At 34.7% G+C, this 12128-nt stretch overlaps 1 protein-coding gene across 1 annotated transcript; it reads right to left on the reverse strand.

The window, feature by feature from the left end:
- Positions 1-312: 312 nt before the first annotated feature.
- Positions 313-12099, reverse strand: PMS2 (PMS2 postmeiotic segregation increased 2 (S. cerevisiae); the record flags this gene model as incomplete). The annotated part of the gene is given in 15 exon segments (XM_010018106.1): positions 313-614; positions 1003-1172; positions 2654-2754; positions 3253-3420; positions 4074-4986; positions 6074-6226; positions 6751-6835; positions 7112-7211; positions 7960-8057; positions 8928-9046; positions 9049-9074; positions 9587-9805; positions 10489-10591; positions 11325-11411; positions 11961-12099. Coding segments are annotated over 15 exon segments (2625 nt in total), but the record flags the coding sequence as incomplete, so codon positions are not given.
- Positions 12100-12128: the final 29 nt, after the last annotated feature.

Below are 12128 nucleotides of genomic sequence, written 5' to 3' on the forward strand. Positions count from 1 at the left end.
TACCTAATGAAACCCAGCTTTAGTGTAAGTAAAAAAACCCACACAAGTATTTACACTTGTATATAATTTACATTTTCTTTAAATATCATATACAGGTTGTACAAACATAGGAAGTTAATGTTTGCTTTATGGCATTACTACAGACTTAAATTCACATTCCACTTTAAGAATCAGTGTATTTGCTATAAATGAGGTTCACCTACTCTTGATCTTTATATACAAAGTCACATTTATTTTTAAAAAGTCTTGATTGCAAAAATAATACAGTAAATTGCAATAAAAGAAACGTTATTTACATGTGAATTCCAGTACGTTGATACTGTTGACTTGGTAAGAGTAACAATGAAACCCTGCTGAATGCCTTTAAGTGTTACTGTTTTCAAATGTGAAGATTTGACTAAAATTTTTTACTCAAAATAAGAGTTATGATAAAAGCTCAAAATATTGCCAAGAATTAAAATCAAACTGACTTATTCTGTTGAAATCAAGTCTAAACTGACTATGTGTCTCATAGTAGGCCTTCCATGGGGGCAGTTCCAGGGATGCTCAATCTCACCCATATGGGTGATCAGTTTTCTCATTTCCTGCACATTCAGTGCAGTTCCAATCATCACCTGCAAGTAAAGGCAAAAAAACCAACTATTATTTTCTTCCTCCATATTGACAACTGACACAGGTAAGAGCAGTTCTTCAGATACTACAGTAAGTAGTACTGTGCAAGGCATTAAAAGAACTACAAGATGATCAGAAGACAAAATACAGCTAAGTATGTTCCTAAGTGCACTAGTTTGAAACATATAAAAAACTATCAGAATTTTTCCCCAAGTTACACTAAATAAAAACACATAGAACAAAATGGAGGACACTAGCTGTTGACACTCAACAGTAAATAAACTTCCCCTGCAATACACATACAGATACAGCCTATAACACAACAGAAACCTATAATACAACAGAAAAGACAGTATTTATTTGAAAACAACCATCCGGTGCAGTACTTACAGACTTCCTGCAAGCTCGAGAAGCAAACATCTGCCTGACCCTGGAAGGCCTACACATGACTCCAGGGCAGTCACTTAACATGAAGATCAGCTCATCTATGTCTTGTGGACCGAAAGTCCAGTTTTTGCTTGTTGGCAACGATATTAATTTAACTCTTTGAGTTACAGGAGCTGAAAGATTTGCAGCAATTAATAAAGAAACAAACAGAGCACTACAGATAATTACTTTTTCTTGAGAGAAAAACTACTTGGATACATTAATATGATGTGATCTGCATATCTGCTTAGGTTTAAATTTAGTCTTTTGATGGATGTTGCTAACTAACCGAAATGGTAACTATGGCAGATACCCTTTTAACATTAAGAAATAAACTGCTTGCAGACTTAAAAGCAGATAGATCCAATCTCTAACAAACCCTTTGATTTTGACAAACAAAACATTTATGAAACTATTTTGAGGTTATGTGACTACAAAATAATTAAGGATTTTTGTTGATAAGGGATTGATAATTAACAGTACTTTAGATAAAAAAATGTAGATTCTGGAATTAAGAATATGGAAGAAATCTGTAGCGACTTCCCAAAGTGGCAATGAGGAAGGTAAGATTTTGTAAAGGACTATGTGTGCAAAAGCTTGAAAATCTTGAGTTCAGAATTGCATTGAGCTAAGAAAAACAACATTTCATTACAAGATTAAGGACCTTGAGGGAAGGTAGACAACCCATAAATAAACCATCTGGATCAAAAGAGTAACAACTGACTTCAGAAAGATTAGGAATGTAGAAGTAATTTTGAAGAGCTCAGCAAAACAGAAGGTAACTGTGCTCCTAAAAGGGACCCTTGTCCACAGAGACCCTTACTCAAAGAACATGCATAGTGAAATTAATATATACTGTATCTTTAAACAGAGACGAGAGAACCTAAGAGCCAATGATTGTAGATACAGACTGTTACGTATAGGAAAATATATATAGATACAGACTGTTACGTATTTTCACTGTTTTAAATGTGCAAAAGTGAACAGCTGTTAGACTCTGAGTGTTACCACCTAGCACCCATCTCCGCGCAGACATGGAATAAACAAGTATCTCTACTGTGTGTGTTAATCAGCTCTCTGCACACCAGGTGAAAGGACAACAGTAACACACAGCATTTTGATGATCCTTGCTGTATAAGGAAAACAATAAGGAGCTTGCAAGTTATGCAATTTGCTCAGAAGTACATAGCAAGTCAATCCCAAAGGAAAACCCAAGTGCATCACTTACCAATGGTAGCTATTAATTTAAAATTGAATTAAAATTTTATTATATTAAAGCTATTAATATAGACTTATTAATATACAAATAGATGGAACCCTGCTGGAACCAGCAAGTGTACTAGTAAAACAAAAGGATTTTAATGTAACACATCCAGCTTACTCCAAAGGGCCTTCAGAAACTTCTGTAAAAAGCTGGAGAGATAAATACTCTACAATGTTCTGTCAAATAGTGCAAAGAGACCACAGAATCATAAATATTAAAATCCAAACAAACTATATAGTACCATACATATTATTTCAAAGTTTCTGATAATGACCAAAAGGGACTTTTGCATAATAAATGACATGAAACTGTTCAACTTCTTTACTTCCAGCAATTCTGGCCCAAACTCACCATTTTCATTTATGACAAAATCAAAACCATTTTTTCTGAATATTTCCAGGTTTTCAATCAGTATATTTTCATTTACAGCCGTTAGATTGAGATTTTGAGGCCTGAAAGAGAGAAAAACATGGTACTGCATCACTGCATAGTGCAGACCACTTAAGACAGGCTAAGAAGCAATCTAGAGCTACCAATACAGAGCTCTCTGCTGAAACATTTCACTTTGCTTTGTTAAAAAAAAAAAAAGCAACTCACTACTGAACAGATCACTTCCAAGTGTTACTCATCAGAGTTAGGTAAGTTGGGCAGCACTCCCTGTTGCAACAGCAGCTCCAACATCTTCACTATATCATCATCCTTACCAAACTACGGGTTCCCACGCAAGCCCACCACGAAATCTGTTTGACCACTCATTTGCTGCAGGCTACCACTGTACTAGTGGTATTTATTTCTCATGTGAAGGTTGACTTTTTGAAATAGAGAATATAAAAAACAACTTTCACTTTCAGTGTTTTGCATGTATAAAATGCTACATAATCATAAATATCCTTCTGAAACATTGAATTAAACTTTAAAATTATTATTGTTAAAACACTGAAAATACTCACACTATCAGCTTCTGACCTTGAAGAACAGTGTGTTGTTGTAACATCTCAAAGTTGTACTTCTCATCAGTAGCATGTTGATCAATTATGAAAAGATCAGAATTCAACTTTGCTATAATAAACCCTAAATTGAACTGACCAATAATTTCCATTTTCGCAAACATTTCTTTACTGTATATAGAAAATACAAACAGATAAGTTACACGTCATCTGCTATCATGTTAAACTGTAAAACTTAAAAACATCTTTTTCCCTCTGCAGAACACACTATACATTAAAAAAAAGAAAATCGCATTTAAGCAGGCTATGAATGTGAAGAAGTACAGTTATCTGGAATCTGCCACTGACTGATGAGCCCATTTCTAGCAGAACACAGTCTGCTATTAAAAGAGGACTTGCTCAGGATCTCCCATTTCAAGTATATACCTGAAAGTAACATATTCACAGCCATGTTTAACCCAATTTCAAATTCACAAGGGGAGAAATATACAAGTTATGCAGACTTTTCAGAGTTAACAGTCAAAAATTTGGTGTTTCTCTGACTATGCTGCAAATTACAAGTCTGAACTAAGCCAAATCTATGATGTTTGTGACCTTTTTAGTGTCTTTTTCCATGTTCTGCTTGCATTTAGCTTGAACAGCTGCTCTGTCAGGTAAAATAACTTGTCAAATGGACATTTCAGTGGCATAAGTTAACTAAAGGACATATCCAAAACTAACAGGTAGATGTAAGCCTCTTCCCCACCCCCCAAGAAAGGTCTTGTATATTCCCTAAGTTATTTTTATTAATTGATGAATACAGTATGTTAAGAAGGTGAAAATACCTGATCTCTTTTCTCAATTCATCTTCTGCTACTTTATTTTCTCCAGGACTAATTTTTGCTTTAAATCTTCTGTACTTTTGTGTTTCTGTACTTTTCTGTTGTTGCTCTATTACCTTTTTTACCTTTTCCACTAAAACCTTCATAGAGAATTCAAGTGGCACAGTTTTCTTTTTAACTTCCACCAGTACATCAACAGTTGGCTTATAGTTCGTAGTATTCTTCACTTCAGGACATTTGCCTGCCTTAAAGTTGTCCACTTCATTTCTAAAGCTTCCACTTTTAAAACGTTTTATTCTTGGGGAAGAACTACCAGATTCTTGAGATAACTTATTTTGATCAGTCCAGTCAATCCCTTGATTTAACTTATGTTCAGCGCCCAAGTCCTGAACATCACATTTCAATGATTTCTCACTACATCCAACAGTTCTGAAACATTCATTCTGAAGTTGTTCTTCTGAGCTACAGAATTCTTCTTCACAAAGATTAATTATACTTTCATTACCGATGCAGGTCCCAGCTTCTGGTGTGTTACATCCAGCATCTGACTCAGAAGTGCTACAAAATCCAGAATCTGCATTATCTTCCAATTTCCTCAAATATCTGCTTGGAGTTGATGTCTCTGAGTCGCTCTTATGGCAACTCTTGGACTGCCTAGTCAAGATAGCCTTTTGAGTCTTCATGGTTCTCCAAGTGGTATCAAGTGACATTTGTCTAGGGGAGCCATACTGCTGTTTTACATTTTTAGGGCTTCGAAAATTACTCTCTGACATTTGGCTAAGAGAGAATGACTCCCTTAATCTAGAAAGAGTCATTATTCTTTTTATTTCACCACTTGGATTTTCAGTTTCAGAGTCAGGCAGCATTTCTACCTGAGGCTTTTCTGTCTCTTCAGGAAGTGTTTTCCTCAAGTTGCCTAATAAAACCAGAATAAAGAGTATTTCAAGATGCTAAGTTAGCTGGAAACATTAATAAAATGATGTGCTTTAGTAAAGGGAGTGAAAAGAGAAGTAGAAAAATAGCAAAGTCCTTAAAGAAGCCCTTATGGTTCAGACAATGACTGAATATGGGGCTCAAATGCAACAGACAAGCAGTCACATCTTTAAGAAACTTAATAGTACTTATGTGGATGAATTTGTGACCTCTTTTTAAAATGGAATAGCAATCAGTGCAATCAGCATGTTTGTTTATATTATCAAAAGAGTTTAATGACTGCGTGACAATGAAAAGGGAACTGCTCTTATACTTCAATGGTCACTGTAAAAATCCGTTGGCAAGGTAAAGAGCTGGCACAATAGATACTTGCAGTATATGTGATTTTGTGTAAATAATTAGAGAACTTCAACCTCAGAAATTGAGAGTCTAACATGTATTTTACTAAAGATTAAGTTAAAATAACAGAATCAGGCTACAACTGATTCCATATGTCAGTAAAAAAAAAAAAAAAAAAAACAGAAGAGGACAAAACTAGTAAGGGAACTGTTGTTTAACAAGAGGTTCTGTTGAAAGAAATTAGGAAGATGAGGTGGTGTCAACACTGAAAAACAACTTTGAAAGACTATGCAGTCACAGCAGAATAAGCAATTCCTGCAGTTATCATGAAAGAATCAAACTCTTACTCAAATTTCAGATTTTATTCATGAGACTGTAACCATTCTTTCTGGAGGACATTTAAACAAAGGAATCAGATCTATTCCATTATCTTGGGAGAAATCTTTTTCAATTTCTGTTAACTTCCCCCCCCCAAAGCTGACTGTAAATCCTGTCAAGCTGGCATGTGTAATTTCCATAGCAATCACTTAACTTTGGGTCCTCACTTATTATTTGATGCCAGTAACAATCTTTCAATGCAAGTAATACATGAAAAATCTGCCCTGGAAGATACATGAATCAACAGCCAGACATTTTTTTCCCTTTCTTCTTTGGGTTTTTAAAAACACATTTTTCCATTTTCAAATCTCTACCATGTATCACACACAAAATTTTCACATTTTGCATCTTACCTGCAATGTCCAGAAGTTTCTGATTGACATTCAGTTTGTTAACATCACTCCCAAACATCTTCATCAGAGAAGTTTTTAGAATTGCTAATAAAAGCTTCTCCTCCTGAAGTAAGATTTGCCTTTTGTCTGGAGTTACATTGATGTCAACACACTCTTAAACAAAAAGGACACCAATCACATTATATGTGAAAAATTAAAAAAAAAAAAAATTAAAAAAAAAAATAGAGAGAGAGAAAAATCCAACCTTGGATCAGTCAGTTTTCTGCTCTTTCAACCCCTTATTTTTATTTCACAGGATTAAAACCAAAGGCACAGTTAACATTCACAGTAAGTCTACAAATGAATCTTTTAACTTTCCTCAACATTCCAGCAAACAAAACAGAAGCTAATTCCATGCAATAAAACGATTCAAGTTTTGCTGTAGTTAAGCTAACCACAAGATTGACTTTTTCTCATTACTTGAGATAAGTTACTTTTGAGTACAGAAAAAGCAGAGGCAGAGAAAAGTGGAACCACAGCTAGATCCCAGCTGTCACTCACCAATGGCAGATCACAGAATCACCCCAGTGCAGGAAGTCATACAGATAAAAGTTACAATATTCTCTAAATAAATACAATTTATTCTTCAATTAAATTCTAGACTTTACTGAAGCTACTGAAAAATATGCATAACTTACCAGAATCTACACAAATGTTTAGGACAACAAATGGATACTGGTGTTTATTATATACATGATAAATTTCATTCACAAGTTTGACAACCTGCAGAGGTGAAAAAACAATAAACGTCAAAACTATTATCTTCTATTTCCCATTAGTACACGTTATTTAACTCCCTTCAAAACAACTAATGAGCTGGATCATATATTGTATGATCGAGTTTTTGTTCATACAAATAGACACAATGAAGACAAAAACTTGAGACGCAGGAACTTGCAGCATTAAGCCACAAATACAGGTATCAGCTACTCATTTAGTTGCTTTCTGAGAGGATCAAACAAGTTAGCACTGGTGATCTTCGAAAAATAAAATTCTCACCTTTGCTGGATCACATGGACGTTGGTTGATAAAGAAAAACTGTCTGTCTGTTGCACTCCTTCCAACACCATGATCACAGCGAGAGATGAAGCCTGTAATACTGTTCAACAACAACAACAGTAAGGTAAAATGGAGTAGCAAAGCAGAAGAAATTTTTCAGACTTTGAGCATATTTAATGGACGAGTATTTTATAAAAGGCTAGAAGAAACACTATTATATAGCATCAGTAAATATGTATACTTATTTCCTTCCTAATTCCTTATCTGACAAAGGCTAGATGTTCAGCTCCAAAAAGGCATCATACAACTGAAAAAGTAGCTCATTGATTTCAAGAGAAGTGGAATTTGTTTTTCTGCTCTGAAAGCAGAAGACAGGTCAGGTGTGAACTTTCATTGGTCAGATACTGATGCATCTGTTTGCCATCTCTCACGTATAATTAGAGATCAGAAAAGTACACTTGAAGACAATAAAGAGTAATTACATAAACTGATTCACATTCATCTGGTACCATTTCTAAGTAACACAACCAAAGAAATACAGGTATAAAGAATGGATACATCCATCCAGTTACTCAGGGCACTGATAAAGGTAACATTCAGAAGATTACAGTAATATGTAGGATACAAGGAAGAGTAGTTTTGCTCTTCCCTCTCATCTGATTAGCAACATTAGTCCTAAATTAACTTTTCAAATCATGCGATGGCCTTTCCCTAAATTATACACTAATATCTATTATGATGTTCTTAGTAATTATTCAATAATATTAACTAACACACTTTTTTTTTTAATTAGTTTTGGGTTATGGTAAGATGCCATTGGCAATAGTGGTTTATACTTTTCTAATTACCTATAAAGATTCTGTGGCATATCAGTAGCGTTGATTCCATATTCTTCACAAACAGCTTCATTAGGAGGTAGCTGAACAAAAGGAATTAGGCTCTGCAACTGAAAAAAAGTGAAACATTTTTTCCCTTCTATTATTTATTAGCCTTAAAAACCATTTGATAAAATGGTGGGGGTTTTGTTCTCATTCTTTGATATAACTACTCTCGCGTTAGTTGTTTCACAGACCCGTACTTGAAAATGTACACAGGCAGAACAAAACAATTTGGACTTTCCAGCTACACACAAATGACCTTATCAAGCTTTATGCAAAAACAAAAGGCAAAGAATAATAGAAGTTTCTTTTGAGAGAACAATGAAACTATTAGAAAAGATACATTATTTGAATCACAAGCTGTCTAAGTACAGATATACTTACCACAAACACTTTCCCAGTCATGCCTGTATTATTTTTCTGTCATTAGAGAATCTTCTACTAATTTTACATTTAAATGTTTTATATTATATAAGCAGGCTATAAGCTAAACATTCAATTCAGACAACACTGAATTTTCAGCTATGCTTGTTGCTATGTGGAAAGATAAAGTTACATTTTTCAGGTAGTCTTTCAGCCACAGCATGACCAGGCTTTGAAATCTCTACATGGGCACTGTGAAGGGAGGAAGTGCTTATCAACAACCAGCAGCTGCCTACCACTCAATATTCCTGATGGCTGTAATAATACAGTTGTAACCCTGTTTCCTAAATAATTTGTCTTCCATCAAAACATCTGTAAACAGATTTTGAAACTTCAAGGCAATCTGTGAAGGCTACACTGTTTCTCCTTCTTCAACCTCTAGGGTGTGCTAGAAGTCAACACATGCTCCATTCTCTTACCGTCTTGAAAGGTTTCTACAAGCCCTCTATTTACTAGACATTAAAAATGTCTCTATACAGCTACATGATCTCTCCTTTCAATAATAAAAGCAATACCTGCTTTTGCCCAAATACTGCTCCAATGTTTTCCTTTAAACTAGGACTCCCAGTAGTGGACACCACAGAGTTTTTTTTCCCTTGGCCAACTTGATTTGTGCAGTTAATCCTCACTCCTTTTGAAACAATACAGTATGCCTGCAATAGCTGGACCATTTTTGCATATTCCTATTAAAAAAAAAAAAAAAAAAAAAAAAAAAAAAAAAAAAAAAGAGTACAATATAAAAAAAAAAAAAAAAAAAAAAAAAAAAAAAAAAAAAAAAAAAAAAAAAAAAAAAAAAAAAAAAAAAAAAAAAAAAAAAAAAAAAAAAAAAAAAAAAAAAAAAAAAAAAAAAAAAAAAAAAAAAAAAAAAAAAGAAGTTCACATTTATATGAAATGTCTCTTTTTAAAACATAGCATTCAATATCTTCAGGTAACACAAAAAGGGGGTGGGGAGGGAGTTTAATAATTCACAAAAGTGATCATGATACAGATTCTTTTTAAAATCTGAACATGTGAGAATGTACCTCTAAAACCAATCATTGCAAAACAGAAGAGGAAAGAATACTGGAACAGTTTTCATATTTAAGATCCAAGACAGGCATGACATAATCTGACATAATCAATGTATTCTCAGAGAACTGAGTACCATTCAGTAGTGAATAAGTTTTGGAGTGACAATCTTTTGGAATAATAATTTCTAATCTAACTTACCTTTTTAATGTTTCTTTGGAATTCCTTATGCCGCACAGGCAGAGTATAAAACAACTGCTGTATGTTCACAGTTGTTCCCTGTGGTCGTGGAAAAGGTGTTTTCTGAGTAATTTTACCATTGTGATCAAATACCAACCGAGTCCCAACCTTTGCAGACTTATGACATGTAAAAATGGTAACATCACTAATGGAAAGGAAAAGGCAACAGAATTACTCTTATCCATTCCTCAGCAGGCATAGAAACTACACCAAAACTATTCATTTAACTAAAACTAACTCTTTACCACATACAACTACAGCATACCTAAAGAATAGTGTAACATTTTCCTAACTACAATATAAACATTTTTACTTGTATCCCTTTCATTCTTCTCCTATGAAATGCAATGTTAAAAAGTCTGGTCTTGTTGGACACGACATTCCTCAAACTAACACATAAGAGCAGAGTATTTTTGATTACAGAACTGTACACAAAAGCTGTGCTATTTCAAATGTACACTTTGTTTGGGAGTTTAAGTAGTTTTAATGAGTAACAGCCTGGCAAAAAGTACTTAGCTATTACAGTGCTTTGCATCAGAGGATCAAACAGTCATGCAAGTGCACAGTTCCACTCTGTAAAGATCTGCATACTTAGTAATGCCAAATTTTGTAAATAAAAGGACCAATAAGGTGTTTAGAATCAGAAATCATTTCAGATGCTTAGAATCGTACAATAATTTTAGTTGGGAAGAACTCAGAATCAACTGAATGTTGAGAAACAAAGTTTTCAAAGCCTCATTTTATCAATAACGGTAAACTGGAAAGTTGGCTTCAGTTATTTTTGTGCATACAGTAACTTTCTACTAATAAGAAGTTTAATATCAATACCTTAATGCACACAGTGAACTCAGAGCTTCACCTCGAAACCCAAATGTTTCAACATGTATTAGGTCAGAAAAATCTTGTATCTTTGATGTATAATGTTTCAGAGCTGGAAAAAGATATTTAAAATACATATTTCACTTCTAAGTGACACTGGTCTACACAAGTTGATTCTGAATGCATAACAAGAAGCGAAAAGCCTTCCACATATTTCCTTTCCCCTTGTCCTATAAGCAATATCTCTTTAAAATCCTCAGATACACCTTTTATTCCTAAAATTCATACAGCATTATTGGTATATGCATTACAAGATGCCTTGGCGTGGTACACAGTTCTGCCTTTGCTGCTGATGTACCTGTCAAAGATTTCTGCTCCCATTTCATGCAGTTTAAAACTATCAAATGGAAAATGTGACAGTCATGTATGCAGTGTTGTTTCACTTGCAGCAAGCGTTCAGGTTTATAATTCACCTCTCAAAAGCAGTCACTTCCACAAAGCTTGACAGCTTCAAGAGTGACTCAATGACTAGGATGATTAAATCTAAATAAACATTTACAGGACTTTCTCTGCTATAATTACTTCTATTATTTGTTCCACTTAAATCAGCAATCAAATTGGCTACTTTCGAGCTACAAGAACTATAACCACAACAGCAGCCCAGCCCAATTTTGCTCAAAGCTCACAGGTCATGCACACATTATATAAAGCTGACTATGTATTAAAAATTATTAAACTTAGGAAATTTAGGTGGTTTTGTTTGTTTGTTGTTTTTAAGCAGCTTTCTCACTGAAAACATGCTTTCAGAATGTCCAAATACAAATTATGAAAAAGGTTCAACTTACTCAAGCCTTCAAAGTTTTCCTCTTCCACTCCACCTCCATTATCTGAAACCTCTATCAGTTCAGCTCCATAATCTTTAAGCTTTATATCTACAAAAATGAGCGAAGTGCTTTATTTCTGTAGGTTCATACACAATATTCAGTATTAATTTTGTACTTGAAGCAACTTAACCAGATAATGGTTCTATGTCAAGTTTGAACAACAACAAAATCTTCATAGCTGTCCAAAGTTAGGCAGTCTAATACAAACCAGCCTGTACTTGCAGATAGTTCAGCTTCACTACTACATTATTCCCTGAACAGAAGCGTTCCCAATTATAACAGCTATCATTCTGGCAGCTGCAACCCTGCCATAACCATCTGCCAGCCTGAAGCCACTGGCTAGCAGAGCCCCATCACCACTGCTGTACAGGACACATACATCTTTAAGGGGCAAAAAGGGCTACAACAAAATAGCACTGACAGAATCACATGCTTATACGGGCCCACCTAGAGCTGAAGAGTAAAATCACTACGAACAGGCTTGGCCCAAACAGAAATCACTGGCACAGATCTGCTACTATACGCTCTGCTTTGAGGAAAAAGAAGTACTTTGTAAGTCTATGAAATTTAATGATATTACGATGAGAAGAAGGTTACCAATGTTGGTAGCTCCAGCATCCAGGCTGTTTTCCACCAACTCCTTCACGGCAGTACCAAGATTGAGCACAACCTGTCCCGAACAGATCCGATGAACGGACTTACGGTCGATGGGCTTGATGGCTTTGGCAGGTTCGAGGCTTGAAAGAGAAGAGGGACAGAAAGAAA

This window comes from Nestor notabilis, unplaced genomic scaffold (assembly GCF_000696875.1).
Source record: "Nestor notabilis isolate BGI_N333 unplaced genomic scaffold, ASM69687v1 scaffold35077, whole genome shotgun sequence".
NCBI classification, from domain to species: Eukaryota; Metazoa; Chordata; class Aves; order Psittaciformes; family Psittacidae; genus Nestor; species Nestor notabilis.